Raw genomic sequence first — 19,595 nt, 5'->3', positions numbered from 1 at the left:
AGCTCAAAAGTATGAGCTCTTAAAGGAAAAGCTAGGGTAGAACCACCACAAACATGTGGTTTGGTAACAAAAGCTCACTAGTGAAACCATTAAAAAATGTTGCTTATAGGAGCTAGGAGATACCTCACAATTATGAAAAATCTGAGTTTGATTCCCAAGAGCCTACATACAAAGCTGGATGTGATGCTACACCCTTGAAACCCCAGCACTGGGGAGGTGAAGAAAGGATGATCCCTGGGGCTCAGTGACTAGCCAGAGTAGCCTAACTGATGAGTTCCAGGCTAGTAAGAGACCTCAAAGGAGGTAGGTGACATTCTTGAAGGTCAAAATTGTCTTCTGGCTTTTACATTCATGTGCACGTGTGCGCACACACACACACACACACACACACACACACACATACCAGCACATACAAGCATTTTGAAAAAGTGGTTGCAAAGCTGGACATGGTATATACCTGTAATCCCAGCATTTGGGGGATCAAGAGTTCCAGGCTAACCTGGAATTTAAAGATTTATTTGTTTGTTTGTTTGTTTGTTTATTATATGTAAGTGCACTATAGCTGTCTTCAGACACCCCAGAAGAGGGCATCAGATCTTGTTACAGATGGTTGTGAGCCACCGTGTGGTTGCTGGGATTTGAACTCAGGACCTTTGGAAGAGCAGTCAGTGCTCTTAACTGCTGAGCCATCTCCCCAGCCCATCTTGCACACTGTGACCATCCCTTCTCATCATAACCAGCCTGCTCACTTTCTCATGTTGCTTCAGAAGATCCTGGATGTCATTTGCTCCTCGGCGGGCAAGTTCTTGAAGCCCAGATTAGGCCACTTTTTTCTTAAACATGAAGGCTGTAGCTTTATATTTGTTTCATCCCCACATAGGAGCTTCACCATATACAGTGTACAGTATACAGTTGTGGTTAGGCATTGTGGCTGTTTAAGCTATTAAAAAAAGTGTTTCATCAAGGTTTCCAGGTGTTTCTTTTTGTTATGCTTTAAAAAAAAATCAGTCTGTGAAGACCTTTAATCCCAGAGGTGGATCTGTGTGAGTTCAAGGCCAGCCTGGTCTACATATTCCATTCCAGGACAACAAGAGCTGTTTTGGAAAACAAAACAAAACAAGAAAAATGACTAACAGGAATGGATATAGGACATGGATATGTAGTGCTAACTAGCCTAGAACTCATCATGTATGTAATATACAGCCTGATCTAGAACTTATAGTGATCCTCTTGCATCTGATTTCTATGTCCAGTTGTTTCTCTTACTGTTTTCGTAACACAAAGGCACTCTTTGTTAAGAAGCCTGCTTGTTACTATTCACGATACCATTCTTAGAGCTAAGGATATGACTCAGTGGTAGAGTACTGCCTAGCATAACCATAAAAAAGTTGCCATCAGGTGGTGTACACTTTAATCCCAGCACTTGGTTTTGTGGCCAGCCTGATCTACATAGTGAGTTCCAGGACCACCATAGCTATATAATAAAGAAACTCTATTTCAAAAGATTTTTTAATTGCCATAAGCTAGTAGGTTTCTGATGATATAGATGTCATTTCCTCTTTTGAAACATGTTATAACATTGACACTGTACATATCCCTTCCACCCCTGAATCATGTTCCCCTCGAGAGTTGGAAGTCATCATGATGTTCAGTTATACTTAAGGCTGACTTTCCTAATAGCATACAGCATAATTACAACAGTCCGGAAGTTTAGTAATAAACTAGTGTAGAGCCTTATTCACGTTTCCTCAAATAGCCCAGTAATGCTACGTGCATGTCTTTAAAACTAGAGTCTAGTCCAGGATTGTGTGTTATGTTGGAATGTCCTTTCTCCTTAGTCTTCTTACTCTTTAGTCTGTATATTCCTTCCTTCCTTGTAGGTGTGCGTAAGACATTCTGTAATGTCTTCTCTCAGATATTTGTTTGGTTCAGCATTTTTAGGTGTTTGAACATTAACTGGAAACAGAGCAGTCCTGCTGTTCTAATCATCTTCTAATCATCCTGTCATTCTAGGACCCTCAAGGACCTCCCAACCTCGTCTTCTGCCAATTCCAAGGCACTGATGTCCAACATGCCTATCTAGTTTATTCAAAGCCTATCTGAAGTACTAACCTAGCCTCTGGTCAGAAATATAGCCGTCAGAAAAAGCAGATTTAGCACTCTGTGCCCTGACTTCACTTGGCATATAATTACTAAGTGTTACTCTTTTACTAAGCATTGAGCAGGGAGATGGGAATTGGTATGTGCAGTGGTATATTTTATGTTCTTCAAGAGTAGGGAATAATGTGCTCTGCTTCCAGGGCACTCGATGAAAGAGGCAGGAGCAGGAAAGTCCTCTGAGAAGTTCCACCTTACTCGACAGGATGAAAGATCTCCAAGTGAAATGGCAGGAAAAAGCAAGCCTAAAGCTGCTATTGATACATGGAGGATATCATGAGTCACTTTTCCTTCTGGGGAAGGACATCACAGTGATTATAAGACACAGTAATAAAGGCAGTTGATAAATGCACATATTTGTAGTGATACTAAATCACTGTAAGTCCTCTTACCTGGCCATTAACTGGACAGTGACCCCAGACAAGTTCCTTTTGTATAGTTGAGCTTCCTTTTTCCTTTATCTGTGAACATTCCAAAGTTGAACATGGTGGTTCTCTGAGGATACTTCCAACTTTGAACTATATAAACATATGAACTAGATACTTGGTTTTTCAAAAAGTCATAAAAACTTGGGGACTAGAGAACAACAAAAAAAACACATTTATGGTCTCATGAAAGGGAGGATAAAAGGGTATTTGGTTTCTTTGGAGATGTATTTCACTAAACATCACAGACCCTCTTGGAGGGCAACCTTGGGAAGTCATCTGGCATTGCAGGCTAGCCCTTCTCCATTGAATCCTATAGTGATGACCACTCGCTCTAGAATAAATGTCAGCTTAGACAAATGTCAGCTCATTGGAATTGCATCATTTGGGTCCCTTTTACCTTCATTCCACATCCAGAAAGAATCCAGGCTGCTTTGTGGGGGTTTGTTAATTTTTTAATTTATATGTATATGTGTGTTCCTGCTTGTCTGTATGTCTACCACATGCATGCAGGAGCCAACAGAGGTCAGCCACAAAGGGTGTCAGATCCCCAGAACTGGAGTTACAAGTGGTTCTGAGTGGTCATATGGATGCTGGAAAGCTGAGAACTAAACCTGGTTTCTCTGCAGGAGCAGTAGGTGCTCTTAACCCCTGAGCCATATCTCCAGCTCTGTTACTTGTTTTTAAATAGAAAAATAGCTGGCATGATGGAACTTTTGTAATCCCAGCACTGAGGAGAATGAGGTCAGGGGCTGGTCTTAAGTACAGAGTGATTCACTGAGATAGACCAATCTCAGTATTTCTTCTTCCTCCCTTTTCCTTCCTCCTTAACTAGCAAGGAGAAAATATAATCCCAAACATCTGTGTGTCTTTCAGTATGCAGAATTAAAAATCACCATATAGTTGTTATTTGCTACAAATGTTTTTAATTTGAAAGGCTGTGGGCTGAGGATATAACTCAGTTGTACAACTGGGGCTCCCACATTTGTAGCTAGTAGTTGCAGAAATGTTGAGTGCCTAGCCGGGTGGTGGTGGTGCATGCCTGTAATCCCAGCACTCTGGGAAGGCAGAGGCAGGCGATTTCTGAGTTCGAGGCCAGCCTGGTCTACAGAGTGAGTTCCAGAACAGCCAGGGCTATACAGAGAAACCCTGTCTCGAAAAAAACCAAATCCAAAAAACCAAAAAAAAAAAAAAAAAAAAAAAAAAGAAAAGAAATGTTTAGTGCCTGTTCCTCACTCAGACTTCCCTTTCTCATTCATTGGCACTGCTGTCTGCCCACAATTCTTAGTTCTGCCTTGTTGATTCTCCTGCTATATAGATCCCAAATTCATCACTGCCTACATCCTTGGCCATACCTAGGCTATTGCTAAAAGTTTTTCTTGACTTACCCTCCCCTCACACACACCCCACTGTTTTTGTACTCCCATCCCTAGCTTTACTGGCACTACAGGATGCCCCAGAATCGGAGTCAACCATTTCACCTTGTGCTGGTTTGGTGTATATACTGCCCCTGGAATATTACTCTTGGCTTTGGAATATATCCCACCACAGAAGTACTATGGTCAAAAGTTAGTCTATTTTGTAGAGTAGCAGTTAATCTCCTTTGTTCCTGTTTGCGTGCATTATAATATTATAGTTTTGTTACTTTTTAGTTGTATACATATTTATGTGATTCATTAAACAAAAATATGTTCTGAGAAGTGTTCAACAAGAGCTCTTACCTTGTTTTCACCTACTCTGGACTTCATTAGTTTCTAGGCTAGCCTACAGTCCTGTACACCTGATCCATATGGGAAATAAGTCTGCAGTTTGTTTTGATTTGTTTTGTTTTGTTACATAAAAAGAGCGTGATACTTGTCTAGCTGTACAACCTTCCAGTATGTAGGCATCCTGTAATTGATTCTCCAACTCTTTGGTGATGAGGACCTAAGAGGCCTGCATTCTTAACTAGTGAAAATAAAATTTTAGTGAAAATTATTATACCTTTGTTGTTAGATTTCTAGAAGGTGTTCCTTTGCTCATATAGTTTATATTTGATGGTGGTTAACATATTTCTGAATACAAGTGAGAATTCCAAAGAAGCCAACCTGCCCTGTTACTCTAGTAGTTTTCTCAAACTCAAGTTCAGAATCGGGAGCAGCCCTGGTGTTCAAAAGGGGCCTGTGAAGTTACACGCACATGATGAGTACCTGTTAGCCTTTGTCTTGCCAGCTTTGCTAATGAGTACCCCCTTCTCTTCTGTCACTGAGAACTTCTGTTTTTGTTTTTGTTTTTCAAGAGACAAGGTTTCTCTGTATAGCTTTGGTTATTTTGGAACAGGACCCATAGACCAGGCTGCCCTTGAACTTAGGGATCCACCTGCCTCTGTCTCCAGAGTGCTGTGATTAAAGATGTGAGCCACTGTGCCTGGCCAACTGAGAACTTCTGAATAAGCCAGTCTGAAGGTTGAGCTGTGAGCAGACCACAGGCTTCCAGACACACATCACAGCCCTAACCTAATTCTCTTAGTTTTAGGCCAATAGGCAGCTGCTACTTCTTTCTAAATCTTCCTTTGTCTGGCCTGTAGATCTGAGGTCAGATTCTAGTCAGAGAAAGACTCACTGTGTCTCCCAACAGTGATAATTAAAAGCATCTGACACAGGCTTTGAACCCTAAAGTACACAAAGAAGAACCAAAACCTGTAGAAGGAGACTATCTCTGTCTACAAGAAAGAATAGACAGGTATCCTGTCCTGGAATGTGGTGGTTGCCATATTCTATACACTCTATTACACCTTTCTCTATTTCTGCTAAGGATAGGGTTTTGTTTTTGTTTTTTGTTTTGTTCCCTGCCCACCCCGGTTTAGTTTTGTTTTCTTTTTGGCATTTAGGGTTTTTTTGGTGGGGGGCAGGGGGTGGATATCTTGTGTTAAAGACCCATATGACCCAAGATACCTTTTTCCTCATACTGGAACCATAGGCAGCAGTTGCTATTTGCCTGAGTTAGCAATAGTTATACAGTACCTTGGGGGCTTTTGTCCGTAATTCTCATAGGAAGAATGCCTCAGAGATGAGATTAGCTACTGTTGAGATGAGGAAACTGGGGCTTATATTGCTGAAATCTCTTGCTTGGGTCCTTGTTTTGAATTGGAAAGTCAGGAGGTTGGAGCAATGGCTCAGAAGTTAAGAGGACCAGCTGCTCTTCCAGAAGAGCTGGATTCAGTTCCCAGCAATCACATGGTAGATCACAACCATCTGTAACTTCAGTCCCAAGGGATCCAATGTCCTCTTCTGGCTTTGCCATTTTATTTTATTTATCTTATGTGTTTTTGTCTTGTCATGTGGCAAGCCCAGGAGGCCATTAGATGCAACTTATAAACTGACTTCTGCCAGTGGTATGTTAAGAAGCCAGCCCTACAGTGCTTACATTCCAGAAAAAAACATGTGCCACTTTAACAGCACTAGAACTAGGATTTGAAGAAGTATGATAAAGGTCAAATGTGTTTTACCAATGTCACCAGCAACCTAAAGCTGCTAAAGATCTTTGGGCCCCAGCTTGGCCCAAGGATACATTATCTAAGGGAAGTTACCAAAATCAGAGAAAGTATGCAGCAACCAGGGGTTTCATGTGTGGGCATTCAAGTGCACCTATACTCACTACTGTGTAGACAGCTGTGTTCTCTGTAATACTTACATATTTGTTTAATACTTCAGGGAGGAAAAGTCAGAAGACCAGGATCTCCAGGGCCTCAAAGAAAAGCCCCTGAAGTTTAAGAAGGTGAAGAAAGACAAGAAGGAAGACAAAGAGGGCAAACATGAGCCACTACAGCCTTCAGCCCACCATTCTGCAGAGCCAGCAGAGGCAGGCAAAGCAGAGACATCAGAAAGCTCAGGCTCTGCCCCAGCAGTGCCAGAAGCCTCTGCTTCCCCCAAACAGCGGCGTTCCATCATTCGTGACCGGGGACCTATGTATGATGACCCCACCTTGCCTGAAGGTTGGACACGAAAGCTTAAACAAAGGAAGTCTGGCCGCTCTGCTGGAAAGTATGATGTATATTTGATCAAGTAAGTAAGAGCAAGTCTTGTATCTACAGAACAGGAAGGCCAGGTGGGTGGGAAGGCTAGGATGGAAAAGCTTTATTGCACTGAAATGGCTTCCCAAAGAGGCTGGACACCATGCTTTGGTTAAAATGCAAGGATGTTTTGGTGATGGATTAGGTCTGGATACCAACCAACAGATTTGGTCCAGCCCAATGATCCCCAAGTACTAGGCCTCACCCCTTTGGTTTAAGGATTATGGAGAAGCCAGGGAGTACAGAGTGGGCTTGAAGGGGGGGCAGGTCCTCTGTTTTCAGATCCAGCTATTTTGGCTTCTGAGCAAGCTGTAATATGGTTTCTACCCATGCATCTGGCCCAGTTGTGCCCCAGTTTATTCATTGTTCATTTACAATGTCTTAGAAGAAAGCTTATCAGTACATTTTCTCTCTTAGTCTCTATATTGTCAAAAAAGCTTCTGACTATTGTTTGTGTCTCTCTGTTTGTCTCTACAGTCCCCAGGGAAAAGCCTTCCGCTCTAAAGTAGAATTGATTGCATACTTTGAAAAGGTGGGAGACACCTCCTTGGACCCTAATGACTTTGACTTCACGGTAACTGGGAGAGGGAGCCCCTCCAGGAGAGAGCAGAAACCACCTAAGAAGCCCAAATCTCCCAAAGCTCCAGGAACTGGCAGGGGTCGAGGACGCCCCAAAGGGAGCGGCACTGGGAGACCAAAGGCAGCAGCATCAGAAGGTGTTCAGGTGAAAAGGGTCCTGGAGAAGAGCCCTGGGAAACTTCTCGTCAAGATGCCTTTCCAAGCATCACCTGGGGGTAAGGGTGAGGGAGGTGGGGCTACCACATCTGCCCAGGTCATGGTGATCAAACGCCCTGGCAGAAAGCGAAAAGCTGAAGCTGACCCTCAGGCCATTCCTAAGAAAAGGGGTAGAAAGCCTGGGAGTGTGGTGGCAGCTGCTGCCGCTGAGGCCAAAAAGAAAGCCGTGAAGGAGTCTTCCATACGGTCTGTGCATGAGACTGTGCTCCCCATCAAGAAGCGCAAGACCCGGGAGACGGTCAGCATTGAGGTCAAGGAAGTGGTGAAGCCCCTGCTGGTGTCCACCATTGGTGAGAAGAGTGGAAAGGGACTGAAGACCTGCAAGAGCCCTGGGCGTAAAAGCAAGGAGAGCAGCCCCAAGGGGCGCAGCAGCAGTGCCTCCTCACCACCTAAGAAGGAGCATCATCATCACCACCATCACTCAGAGTCCCCAAAGGCCCCCATGCCACTGCTCCCACCTCCACCCCCACCCGAGCCTGAGAGCTCTGAGGACCCCATCAGCCCCCCTGAGCCTCAGGACTTGAGCAGCAGCATCTGCAAAGAAGAGAAGATGCCCCGAGGAGGCTCACTGGAGAGTGATGGCTGCCCCAAGGAGCCAGCTAAGACTCAGCCCATGGTTGCAGCCGCCGCCACCACCACCACCACCACCACCACCACAGTTGCAGAAAAGTACAAACACCGAGGGGAGGGAGAGCGCAAAGACATTGTTTCATCCTCCATGCCAAGGCCAAACAGAGAGGAGCCTGTGGACAGCCGGACGCCCGTGACCGAGAGAGTTAGCTGACTTTACATAGAGCAGATTGCAAAGCAAACCAACAAGAATAAAGGCAGCTGTTGTCTCTTCTCCTTATGGGTAGGGCTCTGACAAAGCTTCCCGATTAACTGAAATAAAAAATATTTTTTTTTCTTTCAGTAAACTTAGAGTTTCGTGGCTTCGGGGTGGGAGTAGTTGGAGCATTGGGATGTTTTTCTTACCTACAAGCACAGTCAGGTTGAAGACCTAACCAGGGCCAGAAGTAGCTTTGCACTTTTCTAAACTAGGCTCCTTCAACAAGGCTTGCTGCAGATACTACTGACCAGACAAGCTGTTGACCAGGCACTCCCCTCCCCAACAATCCCATCCCATCCCTCAACCCCCCACCCCACCCCTGTGTGTGCTTATTAGAGAGGGCAATTGAGAGGACACTCCCATTTTTGGTGCCATTGATGCCCTGTCCATAGCTTTCCTGACTTTTACACCACCCCAACTCCCAATCTGGGACTGGGAGGTGTGATGCAGGAAAAACTATAGGACTCTTGGGAGAAGTCTATGGAGTTCGCCAGTGATTAAGGCCCAGTAATTCCAACTGTGGAAGCACAAGTCTGGCTCCACACCAACCCAATCCAAAACTAACAAGGATATTTTGAAGAGGAAAGTGGCACCTGTCTGATCCAGCTCTGGCATGGCTAGAGGTGAATCCTAAACTGCTGGCTTATAAAACTAGCCTGAGCCACAGAAGAGGATGGCCCAGAGTGAAGTGTCATCACCTGTTCACAAGGCATATTCCTCTAGAAGATAATGCTAATGAGGTGCCATGGAGGCAGCAGAACAAAGTACAGGCAGGCTAGGTGGAGTCAAGCCAGGCCTAGTGCCACAGAACAAGAGAGCAGTCTGTGACTAGTAATTAAGGGGGAAGAAAGGAAAATATTCTTCCAATTACTTTCCAGTTCTCCTTTAGGGACAGCTTAGAATTATTTGCACTATTGAGTCTTCATGTTCCCACTTCAAAACAAACAGATGCTCTGAAAGCAAACTGGCTTGAAATGGTGACACTGTCCCACAAGCCACCAGACATGGCAGTGTTCAGAACTACCTGTATCTGTATATACCTGCGCTTGTTTTAAAGTGGGCTCAGCACATAGGGTTCCCACGAAGCTCCGAAACTCTAAGTGTTTTCTGCAATTTTATAAGGACTTCCTGATTGCTTTCTCTTTTGTCCTTTCATTTCTTCCTTCCATTTCATGCTTTCATTTCTTCCCCTAGCTTCTAGTTGTTTCTTCTGTTCCAGGAAGCTGCAGTACTGAACCACATGGTTACCTGACAGCAGTCAGCTGCAGCTCTAGGATTCTTCCTGCCCTTTAACTTCCCATTGACAGTGCCAGGTATCATGTTTAACCTTGAGCAAGTGCTGGGCTCTTCTGAGCCCTCCCTAGCCTCTGTGAAGGAGGGAAAATGTCAAAAGGCTTTCAGACCCTAAACATGAGCCTTTTCACCTTCTACTCTAGAAAAGTGGACTAGAGAATCTGGGTCTCATGTGGTACCTGAAGGAGATACAGAGGCCCCTATGGCCTGCCAGAATCATTGCATGGCCCAACAGGGGCTCCATGTCCACTACCCTCGACACTACTCAGAAGTCTAATGTCAAACTTAGTGTGGGCAGGGGACCTATCAGGACAGATGCAGACCTAAGCAGGGAGTGACACCAGGGCCCCTAGCCCTTCTTCTGACAAACATGCCTACCCCAAGTCTTTTTCTAGTGGAATTCTTAACCTCTTGCTCACTGGGGACTGGGCAGCATCAGCACATCCCATATTTCAACCTCTGCTCCATAAGTATAGTGGTGAATTTTATAGACTTGACTTTGCTGTGGGGTTTTAATTGGTCAGTTTTCATTTGGGATCCCAAAGTTTTAACCACTGTTCAGGAAGTCCTTATCTAGCTGCATATCTTCATCATATTGGTATATCCTTTTCTGTGTTTACAGAGATGTCTCATACCTATCGAAATCTGTCTGACTGAGAAGTACCTTATCAAAGTAGCAAATGAGACAGCAGTCTTATGCTTCCAGAAACACCCACAGGCACATCCCATGTGAGCTGCTGCCATGAACTGTCAAGTGTGTATTGTCTTGTGTATTTTCGTTAACGTTCCCCAGCTTCCTTCATGTGGTGTAATCATGGAAGAGTGAAACATCATAGAAATCGTCGAGCACTTCCTGGCCAGTCTTTAGTGATCAGGAACCGTAGTTGACAGTTCCAGTTGATAGCTTAAGATAAAATCATGTTTGTCTTTTATGGAATGGTTAGAATTAAGTGAGAGATCTTGCCCCATTCTGTTTGTCGAATCATAGTTGGACTTTCTAGCGTATTTGTATCCATTTCCTTGTGCTATAAAAGCAAACCCTGCAACCAGCTTTCTGTCAGGCAGTCCTTTTGCCTGCTCTGCTTTTGATCCTCTTAATCTTGCTTCTGGTTCCTTCCTGGAGGGGGAGGAGGGGGAGAAAGAGGAACTCTGGAGGGTCCAGGATATGTCCTTCTGAACTCCTGCTTCTTCCAGTGACAAAAGACCCCTACTGCTCCACCCCAACCCATGCACTCCTCAAGGACACCTTTCCATACCCTTACAGCACCTAGCCAGGTTGACACCAAGTTGTTTATTGTGGTTCACTTGGGATTTTGCCTATTATGCTTACTTAGGCCAATAAAATGGACTACTAAGTTGGAAAACAACCTAGGCTGATTAGACATTTACAGTTGGGATTGCAGCACTTTGGGTGCCATTTTTTAAAATTTGGGCTTTATCTGTAGCTCCCTCACTCCCCCACTTTCCTGTATGTAGAACTGATTTCAAAACTGTGGGTAGTGATACTTGCAGCTCCTTAGGGTTTTCTTCATTTCCTGCTTCTTCCCCCATTCACTCATCCACAAATAAGGGCATCACAAGTCAGTCTCCTTTAAGCAGGCAGATTTGGTAGGTTTTTTTTCCCCTGGAAGCCAGGGACCCTATATAGCTAGTTGTCAGGCTGCCTCTGCCTTGCAGTCAGGTTGACAGGAGGTTGGAAGGAAAAGCCTTAAGTCATGGGATTCTCACCAGCTGTGTCTGGCTCAGACCTGGAGTTGTGACATTTATTTTGTTGTGTTTGAACATTGTAAAGTATGGGTGGTATCTTAAATTGAATATGGGAAGAATACAGAAACTGACCAACAGCTTTCAGATAACTGGGGCTAGGTCACTAAGGTCACATCCAGTCTTCCCTACCCTGTTCTAGTTGTTAGTTACTACCTCTCCCACATAGATTGCTGTATATCCTCCAATTATGATCATCCTGGCCCAAGCTTGCCTGTTCTTGAGTCTGTCTTAACCAGTGGAACTGCTGCCCTTGGTGTGCAGTGAGTTGAGGACTCTTGGTCACAGCCAGGCTCTGGTAGTACAGCTCCTTTCTGCTGGTGCTGTATTTCCATATCAAAAGGCACAGGGGAGATCTTGAAATACCATCTCCCTGAGTCCATCAGTGCCAAACAAGCCCATGATCCCAGCATGGGTACAGACAACTCTGTTCAGTGCTATCACAACAGACTAGAGGCCATGAACAATGGACGTGGAAACCAGAGCAACCCAAATTGCCGCTGCTTCACTCAGCTTTATGTTGCTCTGACAGTGATAAAACAAGGCAGTAACCAGAAACAGACTGCCAGGTTTGGCAGGGAAAGGAATTTCCTTAGCTGGCAGGACCTCTGGATTTTAAATAAGTTGTAATAAGTGGCTCAAACCCATCCAGGAAAAAGCAAAAGGGTTGGACCAGATGAGACCAGCCAGATTTCATGCAGCCCAAGTGGAGTCCTAACTGTCTGAACTCTGCAGCACTTCTCTAACTACAGTCTCCTAGAGCATTCCAGCTCTTCAGGCTGAGGAGACATCACAGGTGCCAGTTCTTCAAGAAGACCTTTGTGCATCAGTTCATAAGCCTATATCTTTGCCCCAGATTGTTTTGTTGATTCAGGTTAACACTACAGATTCTAGGGCAGATGCCTGAGACTCGGAAAAAAGGCAGTTTCTAAAGCCCCTCCTGTGGACTGTGGTATAGCAAAGTCCAAAAATTGAAGGGGGCTACTAGGGCAGATGCAGAATGCCCCATGCCTGAGCCAAGCCCCTCTGCTCCATCCACATCCTCTTCTGGCTCTTCCTTCCTGCTCTCTGCTTCAGTGAACCAGTCCCACTCTGAAGAGATTTGTTGATTCTCTCCATTTTTATGTCTTTTTCTTTTAGGTAATATATAGAAAAGGCTTAGTCTAATTGTAATAAATTGCTAGAATACTGCCTCCCCCAGGGTCTAAAATTATATGCTAAAGGGGAAAACTTTAACAGTGAAACCAGTTCTGAACAGTTTTGAAGGAAAACCTTGAAAACATTTAATAAAAAATTACATTTTGATATTTATGAACAAGAGGAAGCTTTTGACAAAAATGTTGATCTATAAATACTTTTGGCCTGAGGTATCTAATCAGTGATCTGAGTAATGGGAACTCAAGGCTGAAGCTCTTGCATCAGAGGAGGTAGAACCAGGAGCCTCTTGAGATTTGAGGAGTTTTAGCATTGGAAAGCCACTTTTTGGGTAGCTGACCCCAGAATACCACTTCTGACTTTGTCATTTGGTGTGGAGGTTAGTGGTCTGCCAGATGCCAAAGCTGCATGAGACCAACTCTTGGTGTATCAATTTGAACACCCAGTAACATAGAAGGCCCAGCACAAAGTGTCTGCTCCCTTATCTTAACTGAGCCTGCCTCAGCACTACTGCACAAATTAGGGAGGGTCTGCTTCCTACAGAGGCTCCCGTCCCTTTCACTCTACTTAGCCACCTTCAGGATTTTGGCACATATGAAATGACTTGTGAGGCAAGCACTTTGGCATGCCCTCCTAAACTTACCCCAGAGCCTCTCCCTGCCTCCTTAAGCCTGCCTGCCTGCCTGCCTTCTAGGAAGGTGTTAGAGCTGTAGAGTGGAGAGGAGAAAGAAGAGAGGAAGAGGCAGGCAGGTAGTGAAAAGACTCTGGGAGGAAAGACAGGCTCCCCAGGCTTTGCACAAGCAGGAATCAGCCGCTCATGAGAACTAAGTGCCATCTTGGAGTTTTAAGAATATTTGGACTATTTGCAAATGACCTTTGCTCCTCTCACCTTTTATCAGGCCCTGCTTAGCACTGAATAAATTCGGTGAAAAGGCAAAGAGGTTTGTCTCCTGCCCAATGATAGTCCTTCTTCCTGCAGTGTTTGTGTGTCAAGTGGCAAAGCTGTTCTTCCTGGTGACTCTGATTATACCCAGTAACTTAGAGATTGTATGCATAGGTCTGCTTTGACTCTTCTATTCTGGGCTTTTGATTTCTTTTTCAGTTTTGCTTTTAGTTTTCCTGTTTTTATTTTATGCACCAACTAGACACATAAAGCAGTTGAATTTATATATATATCTGTACATTGCACAATTATAAACTCATTTTGCTTGTGGCGACACACACACACAACCTTTTAAAATTATACCTGTTGCTTAAGCTTAATTACAATATTTCTGATAACCATAGAGTAGGACGAGGAAAAATGAAAAAAAAAATGAAAAAAAATTCACACATGTCTGCTGGTCAGTTCTTCAGTCCAAGCAGATCTGTGGTCTTTCCTTGCTTCTTTCAAAGGCTTCCCTGTGCTAAGTGAAGGAAGCTCCAGACTACCCAGGTTTTGTGCTTTGTTTCTCCTCTGTTGTGAAGGGGATCCCATGTACAGGACAGTTCATTTCAGCATAGGGTCAGGAGACAAGAGCATTCCCTTTACATGCTGAAGTCCAGAACTTAGTAGGCATAGCCTAGTCCTCACCTCTAGAGATGAGGAGCTAGCATGCATGGGAGTGGCCCAACTCCCTCCACCTTTCCCTGGCCAGGGAGAGCCTCTGTATATAGTAAGTCTAGCAGGGTTTCCCGAGTTAGCAGGACTCAGAGCATTTCAAAACCCTCTAAACTTTGCTGAGTCCAGGGACTAGAGAGGAGATAGGAGATTTGATCTGTCTCCAAACCCTGTAAGCTATAACAGGTAGAATGCCAGGGACCCCAGAATCACATCCAGCAGCCCAAAGGGTCTCCTCCAGAGAGTAGTAAAGACTCCAGAAACATCCCTTTCTCTTCTCCCTGCTCCCAAGAGTCTGATTTTGTAATGCTTAATGAGCAATATCTGCTAGAAAGTTTAGCTGTAACAGTTCTTTTTGCAAAAGGATCATTCTTAAATAATTAAAAACACCCCCCCAAAATTAGTCCAGAACCTTGTTCTTTCAAAGCAGAGAGCATTATAATCATCAGGGCCAAAATCTGTCCCACCCCTCTACCCCATCTCATCATTGCTTCTTCTGAGGCCAGAATACAGCAAAGATATTTGTAGGCCCTTTGGGTGGCTGGGTTACCCTTGGAGTTCTTGAAAGATGGGCTGGGGAAGCCTCTGAAACCCTATCCGAGGGCCTTGCTCTAAGGAGTAATCAGTATTAGTAGAGTGTGACAACATTATTCCCCAGGCAGCATGGGATGGGGGCAGAAGAGGCCAAAGGGTTGTCTCCACTGCTACTTACTTGGCCACTGACAGGTAGGTGACCATATATGTCCATATGCATGTTTTATGGCTGATGTGAAATCAGCACCCAAGTTAGCTTCACCTGGTGACCTCTAACCCTGTCTGGATGGAGCAGGCCACCTGGTTCATTGTTTCTGGGCAGCTGGACAATGGAGTGCGAAAGGCTTACAGAACTTGAAGCCTTTTCCTTACCTTGCTAGCACGGCCTCCTTTTCCATTTGATTTGTCACTGCTTCAATCAATAACAGCCGCTCCAGAGTCAGTAGTTGATGAATATATGACCAAATATCACCAGGACTGTTACTCAACGTGTGCCGAGCCCTTTCCTTGTGCTGGGCTCCCTGTGTACCTGGACACTGTAATGTGTGCTGTGTTTGCTCTCCTTCCTCTTCCTTCCTTGCCCTTTCCTTGTCTTTCTGGGGTTTTTCTGTTGGGTTTGGTTTGGTTTTATTCTTCCTTTTGTGTTCCAAACATGAGGTTCTTTCTACTGGTCCTCTTTAACTGTGGTGTTGAGGCTTCTATTTGTGTAATTTTTGGTGGTGGGTGAAAGGAACTTTGCTAAGTAAATCTCTTCTGTGTTTGAAATGAAGTCTGTATTGTAACTATGTTTAAAGTAATTGTTCCAGAGACAAATGCTTCTAGGTACATTTTCATTACAAACAAAGCATTCGAAGGGAGGGGAGTGGTGAATAAGACAAAAGGGACAATCTAAAGAGATGATCCCTGCCCAGATCAGCCAGAAGCTACCAAAAGTTAAGCAATGGGTTTCCATTCCAAGTCAAGAGATGCATTGCCATTTCCAAAGTCAAAGCAAAATCAGCTTTTCCACCCAGTGGATTCTCTGCTTCCCCTTCCCAGATTATTACTACTATTGTAATACTCTAGGAGTGTCAAGAAAGGGGTATGAAAGCAGAACTGAGCTCACTGAGTATGGAAAGGAAGGCTTGGCCTGAGTTTTCAGGAGGATTTCCCACTGTGGACGCAGGGAAAAGACAGAAGATAAATTAGCTGCTTCCTGCCTAAGATACCTATTAATAGATAAACCAAGGCCATGGGCATTATTGTCTACAAGGCATGTTTCAGAGACATGACCAGTCAGGACACATCTGTCACACTCCATGCTATCCCTTAGTTCATAGTACTAATCTGATATCTCTGCTCCCACCATTCCTGAGGGATAAAATGATAGCAGAGACATAGCTCCTTCAATGTGATCTAATTCCCAACAAAATCTGGACATGAGATACCATATTCTCTTTCTATGGCAAACATCTTCAATAAATTGTTATCCTCATTATAGATTGTTCCAGGAGCATGTAAGAGGAACAGACCTGTGCTCTTGGAGCTTCATGTGATGACAGTGCTACCTGTAGTGCTATGGTAGTTATTAGCTGGAAGAACCAGACAGGGTGCATGCCCCCTCAAAATCCATGTTGTACTCCCCTCTGCCAGCCAGGGGGTTGCAGGGGGAGATCTGTAGGATAGCACAGCCAGTGACAAGCTACCCTATATTTGGCACCAGCTCAAAAACCCATCTAAGGTTGGGAGCAGGCAGACAAGGCAGAGAGAGATCCAGGACAGATATAGCTGGAGGGGTCTTGAAAAGCCCTCTGTCTTATTCACCTTCAGTTTTTGTGCTTTGGGACAATTACTTTAGAAAATAAGTAGGTCGTTTTAAAAACAATATATTGATTGCTTTTTTGTAGTGTTCAAAACAAAAGGTTCTTTGTGTATAGCCAAATGACTGAAAGCACTGATATATTTAAAAACAAAAGGCAATTTATTAAGGAAATTTGTACCATTTCAGTAAACCTGTCTGAATGTACCTGTATACGTTTCAAAAACACACCCCACTGAACCCCTGTAACCTATTTATTATATAAAGAGTTTGCCTTATAAATTTACATAAAAATGTCCGTTTGTGTCTTTTGTTGTAAAATCAAGTGGTTTTTCATAAGGTTCTTTTACTATTTGAAAAGATGGGCAGCACGCAGTTTCATTTTATTTTTGTAAGTTTTTTAATACATGTGAAAGCAAAGAATACTCAGCATGCCTTTCTAAGTGATGCGTTTGCACCTTTTGTTGGGAAGTACTGTATCCTGTGCTGTTAGCATTCTCGATAAATCTCTCTGTGAAAGTGACTCAAGGTCTGGGCTTTCATTATAAGTCACCAGTCCCCTCCAGCTCACCTGATAGCATGGTATGTTTGATTCAGCTATCCCTGAACCCCAGTAGCCTCTCCCAGGACTGGTGGGGGAGGGAAGGGAAGCCTGCCTCATATATTGGCATCCTCCTTAGTTTGCTCTGTGTCAATACTTTCCAAGCATACTACACCAGCATGCGACAGGAAGGCCTGACACAAGTGTGCCTAGAGCATAGCTTCCCTCTCCTAACCAGTGTGGCAGGGGCAGCTGCTAGGTCCTGGTGTGCCATATTGTTAACACTTTTCTTCCCAACTATGAGGAACTGCCCAAAGGGAGCCTTTGTGTCACTGACTTCCTGTAAGAATATGAACCTTCTGCAGCCACCTATTCTTTAGGTTGATATGGCCTTGAGAGGATAATGGCATGTCACATGTAATTGTGGGCATACCTAATAGAAGCTACCTTGAAGTTCTGGCCTTACATGTTACATGAAAGGGTTGAAGATTCAACCTGTAGACATGGAGAATCTATTATGTACCAGGTCTGTAGCAGACATTGGGAGTCCCTGGTCCATAAAACGGACCAAATCCTTGCCCATAGAGTTTAGCATATATACACATGATAATTTTGGATACCGGAGTTGGCACACCTTAATACAGACTGACCTATGAGAAACCACTGGCAGCTCAGCATATATGGTTGACCTCTTGGGTTGTTTTGTTTTTAGTCAGGGTCCAACTTCTACTCCATGCTGGCCTGGAACTGAGTATGTAGGGTGATATGCCTCAGCTTTCCAAGTGCTGGAATTACAGATATGAGCTGCCATGCCAAGCTTTGTTTTATAATAAGATCTCACTATGTAGCTCTAGCTGGTCTGGAACTATGCATTGTAAACCAAGCTGGTCCTGAAATTTTAGTGATCTTTCTACCTCGGCCTCTGGAGTGCTGGGATTACAGGTATGCACTGCCACATCTAGTTTGACCTCATCTTGAGAGTGGCCACAATTACTTTGGCTTCAGAGAAGAGTCCTCAGTGGGAGCCAGCCATGGATCTTGTGTAGACCTTTCTGGAAACATAAGTTCCTTATAGGACAGGCTAGTGAAAGGGAACCCTTCACAATTAGGATTGAAATGACAAAAAGTGTTTGTTTGGGAAACCGTGGTCAGGAAAAGAAACCTGCTGCTTTACAAGCATGCTTTCAGCTGGTGAAAACAGGAATGCCAAGTGGATCTTCCCGTAGCAATAGGAAGTGAGAAAAATTCAGAGGTACAGAACTCCAGCAAGCTCAAGATGTTTCCAAGAGAAGAGTTGGGTTTAGGAAGCTTTCTCGACAGTTGTTTACGTTGAGTCTTGTCAGGAAGGGCTACAACAGGAGTGTATATGCACACTCAATTTCAGAGCAGAGTGAGAAGTGCTTTTCAGGACACCTACTAAAGAGGGGTTTTGGTTTTTTTCCGGGTTTGGTGTTTGTCTTTCTGAGGTAGGGTCTCACTTTGTATGCCTAGCTGACCTGGAACTCAGTACTTGGACCAGGCTAACCTCAAATTCACAGAGATTCACTTGCCTTTGTTTTCTGGGTGCAGGAATTAAAGGAATGTATCACCAGGCCCAACATCTAAAGAGTTCTAACTGGCTTAAAGCTGTTGGTGTATACACATTAAGGTGGGTGGACAGAGGCTGGCTATGCCAACTTCCTAAAAGCCATAAAAGAGCTGGGATTCTGAGGACTTTGGTGATTTGTACCTGAGGAAGACCACCTGAACTATCCAAGCCACACAGTCCACGCAGGTGAGTGGCAATGGCTAATGCTGAGTAGTGCATTCATGTGAAGAGGACTTCAGAGAGCATAATGAGAAAGTAGTGTGCGCTGGATATGTGCCATAGAGTGACCAAAAAGGCCAAAGAAATCCCTGAGTGGAAAACAGTAGAGGAATAGGCAAGAGACAGTCATATGGCTAAAGGTCACAACAGGTGAAGTCATCAGCAATTGCTCTAGAAAGGGGTAGGAGAAGCTGCTAGACCCTAGTGTCCTTATGGGGGAAAGTACAAACTAAGATAAAAATGTGACAAAAAAGAAAGGAACATTTAGAGCTGAATACCGTGTGTATGTTAAGAGACACAAATGTGTTAGTTGGTAGGCTAGTTAGGATCCTGCACAGGCAGAGTATGTGATCTAACATTTGCTGGCTCAACTGCTGGCAAGTTCTTGGAGGCAGGGTGGGGGCATGGGGATCTAGCACACAAGCAGCATAGTATACACTCTTCTAGACCATTCTCAAGGCATCTATTCTTACCACCAAATGACTAGAGTCTGCCAGAGGGCCATTTTGTGACCCACATTTGACCCTGACTGACCAACAATTTGGCTGACTCCACTGCCCAACTAAAGCCGAGGGGAGCCTCTCCGTGACTTTAACCAGACTTGGCATAAGCTGCCTTTGTAGAACATCGTGTAAAACATCGTGCCCTTTGTCTTCAGAACTGGAAGTTGTTCTTCATCCTGTTCAGGCCTATTCAGATGGTTCCCACTGCTGATGGTTCGTGTAGAACCACGGCCCTCAGTTCTCCCGCTACGGACTCCCTCCTACAATAGCAGAGCTCCTTCCCTGCGTCCAGGGCGGCGCGGGACGCCCCCGTGTGGCAGAAGACCGCGGAGGGCAAGATGGC

At 44.4% G+C, this 19,595-nt stretch overlaps 1 protein-coding gene across 4 annotated transcripts in view; it reads left to right on the top strand.

The window, feature by feature from the left end:
• Mecp2 (methyl-CpG binding protein 2) overlaps window positions 1–16,924 on the top strand; it is a 62,958-nt gene extending 46,034 nt beyond the window's left edge. For all 4 annotated transcript variants that reach the window (XM_052171758.1, XM_052171760.1, XM_052171759.1 and 1 more), the window contains 2 exons: window positions 6,275–6,625; window positions 7,111–16,924. In XM_052171758.1, the coding sequence (XP_052027718.1) occupies window positions 6,275–6,625; window positions 7,111–8,212 (1,453 nt within the window). In that variant the 3' untranslated portion in view covers window positions 8,213–16,924. The remainder of the gene's footprint in view (window positions 1–6,274; window positions 6,626–7,110) is intronic.
• Window positions 16,925–19,595: the final 2,671 nt, after the last annotated feature.

This window comes from Apodemus sylvaticus, chromosome X, assembly GCF_947179515.1.
Source record: "Apodemus sylvaticus chromosome X, mApoSyl1.1, whole genome shotgun sequence".
Lineage (NCBI taxonomy): Eukaryota > Metazoa > Chordata > Mammalia > Rodentia > Muridae > Apodemus > Apodemus sylvaticus.
The sequence above is the reverse complement of the archived record's forward strand: the minus strand, read 5'-3'. Positions and strand labels throughout refer to the sequence as shown.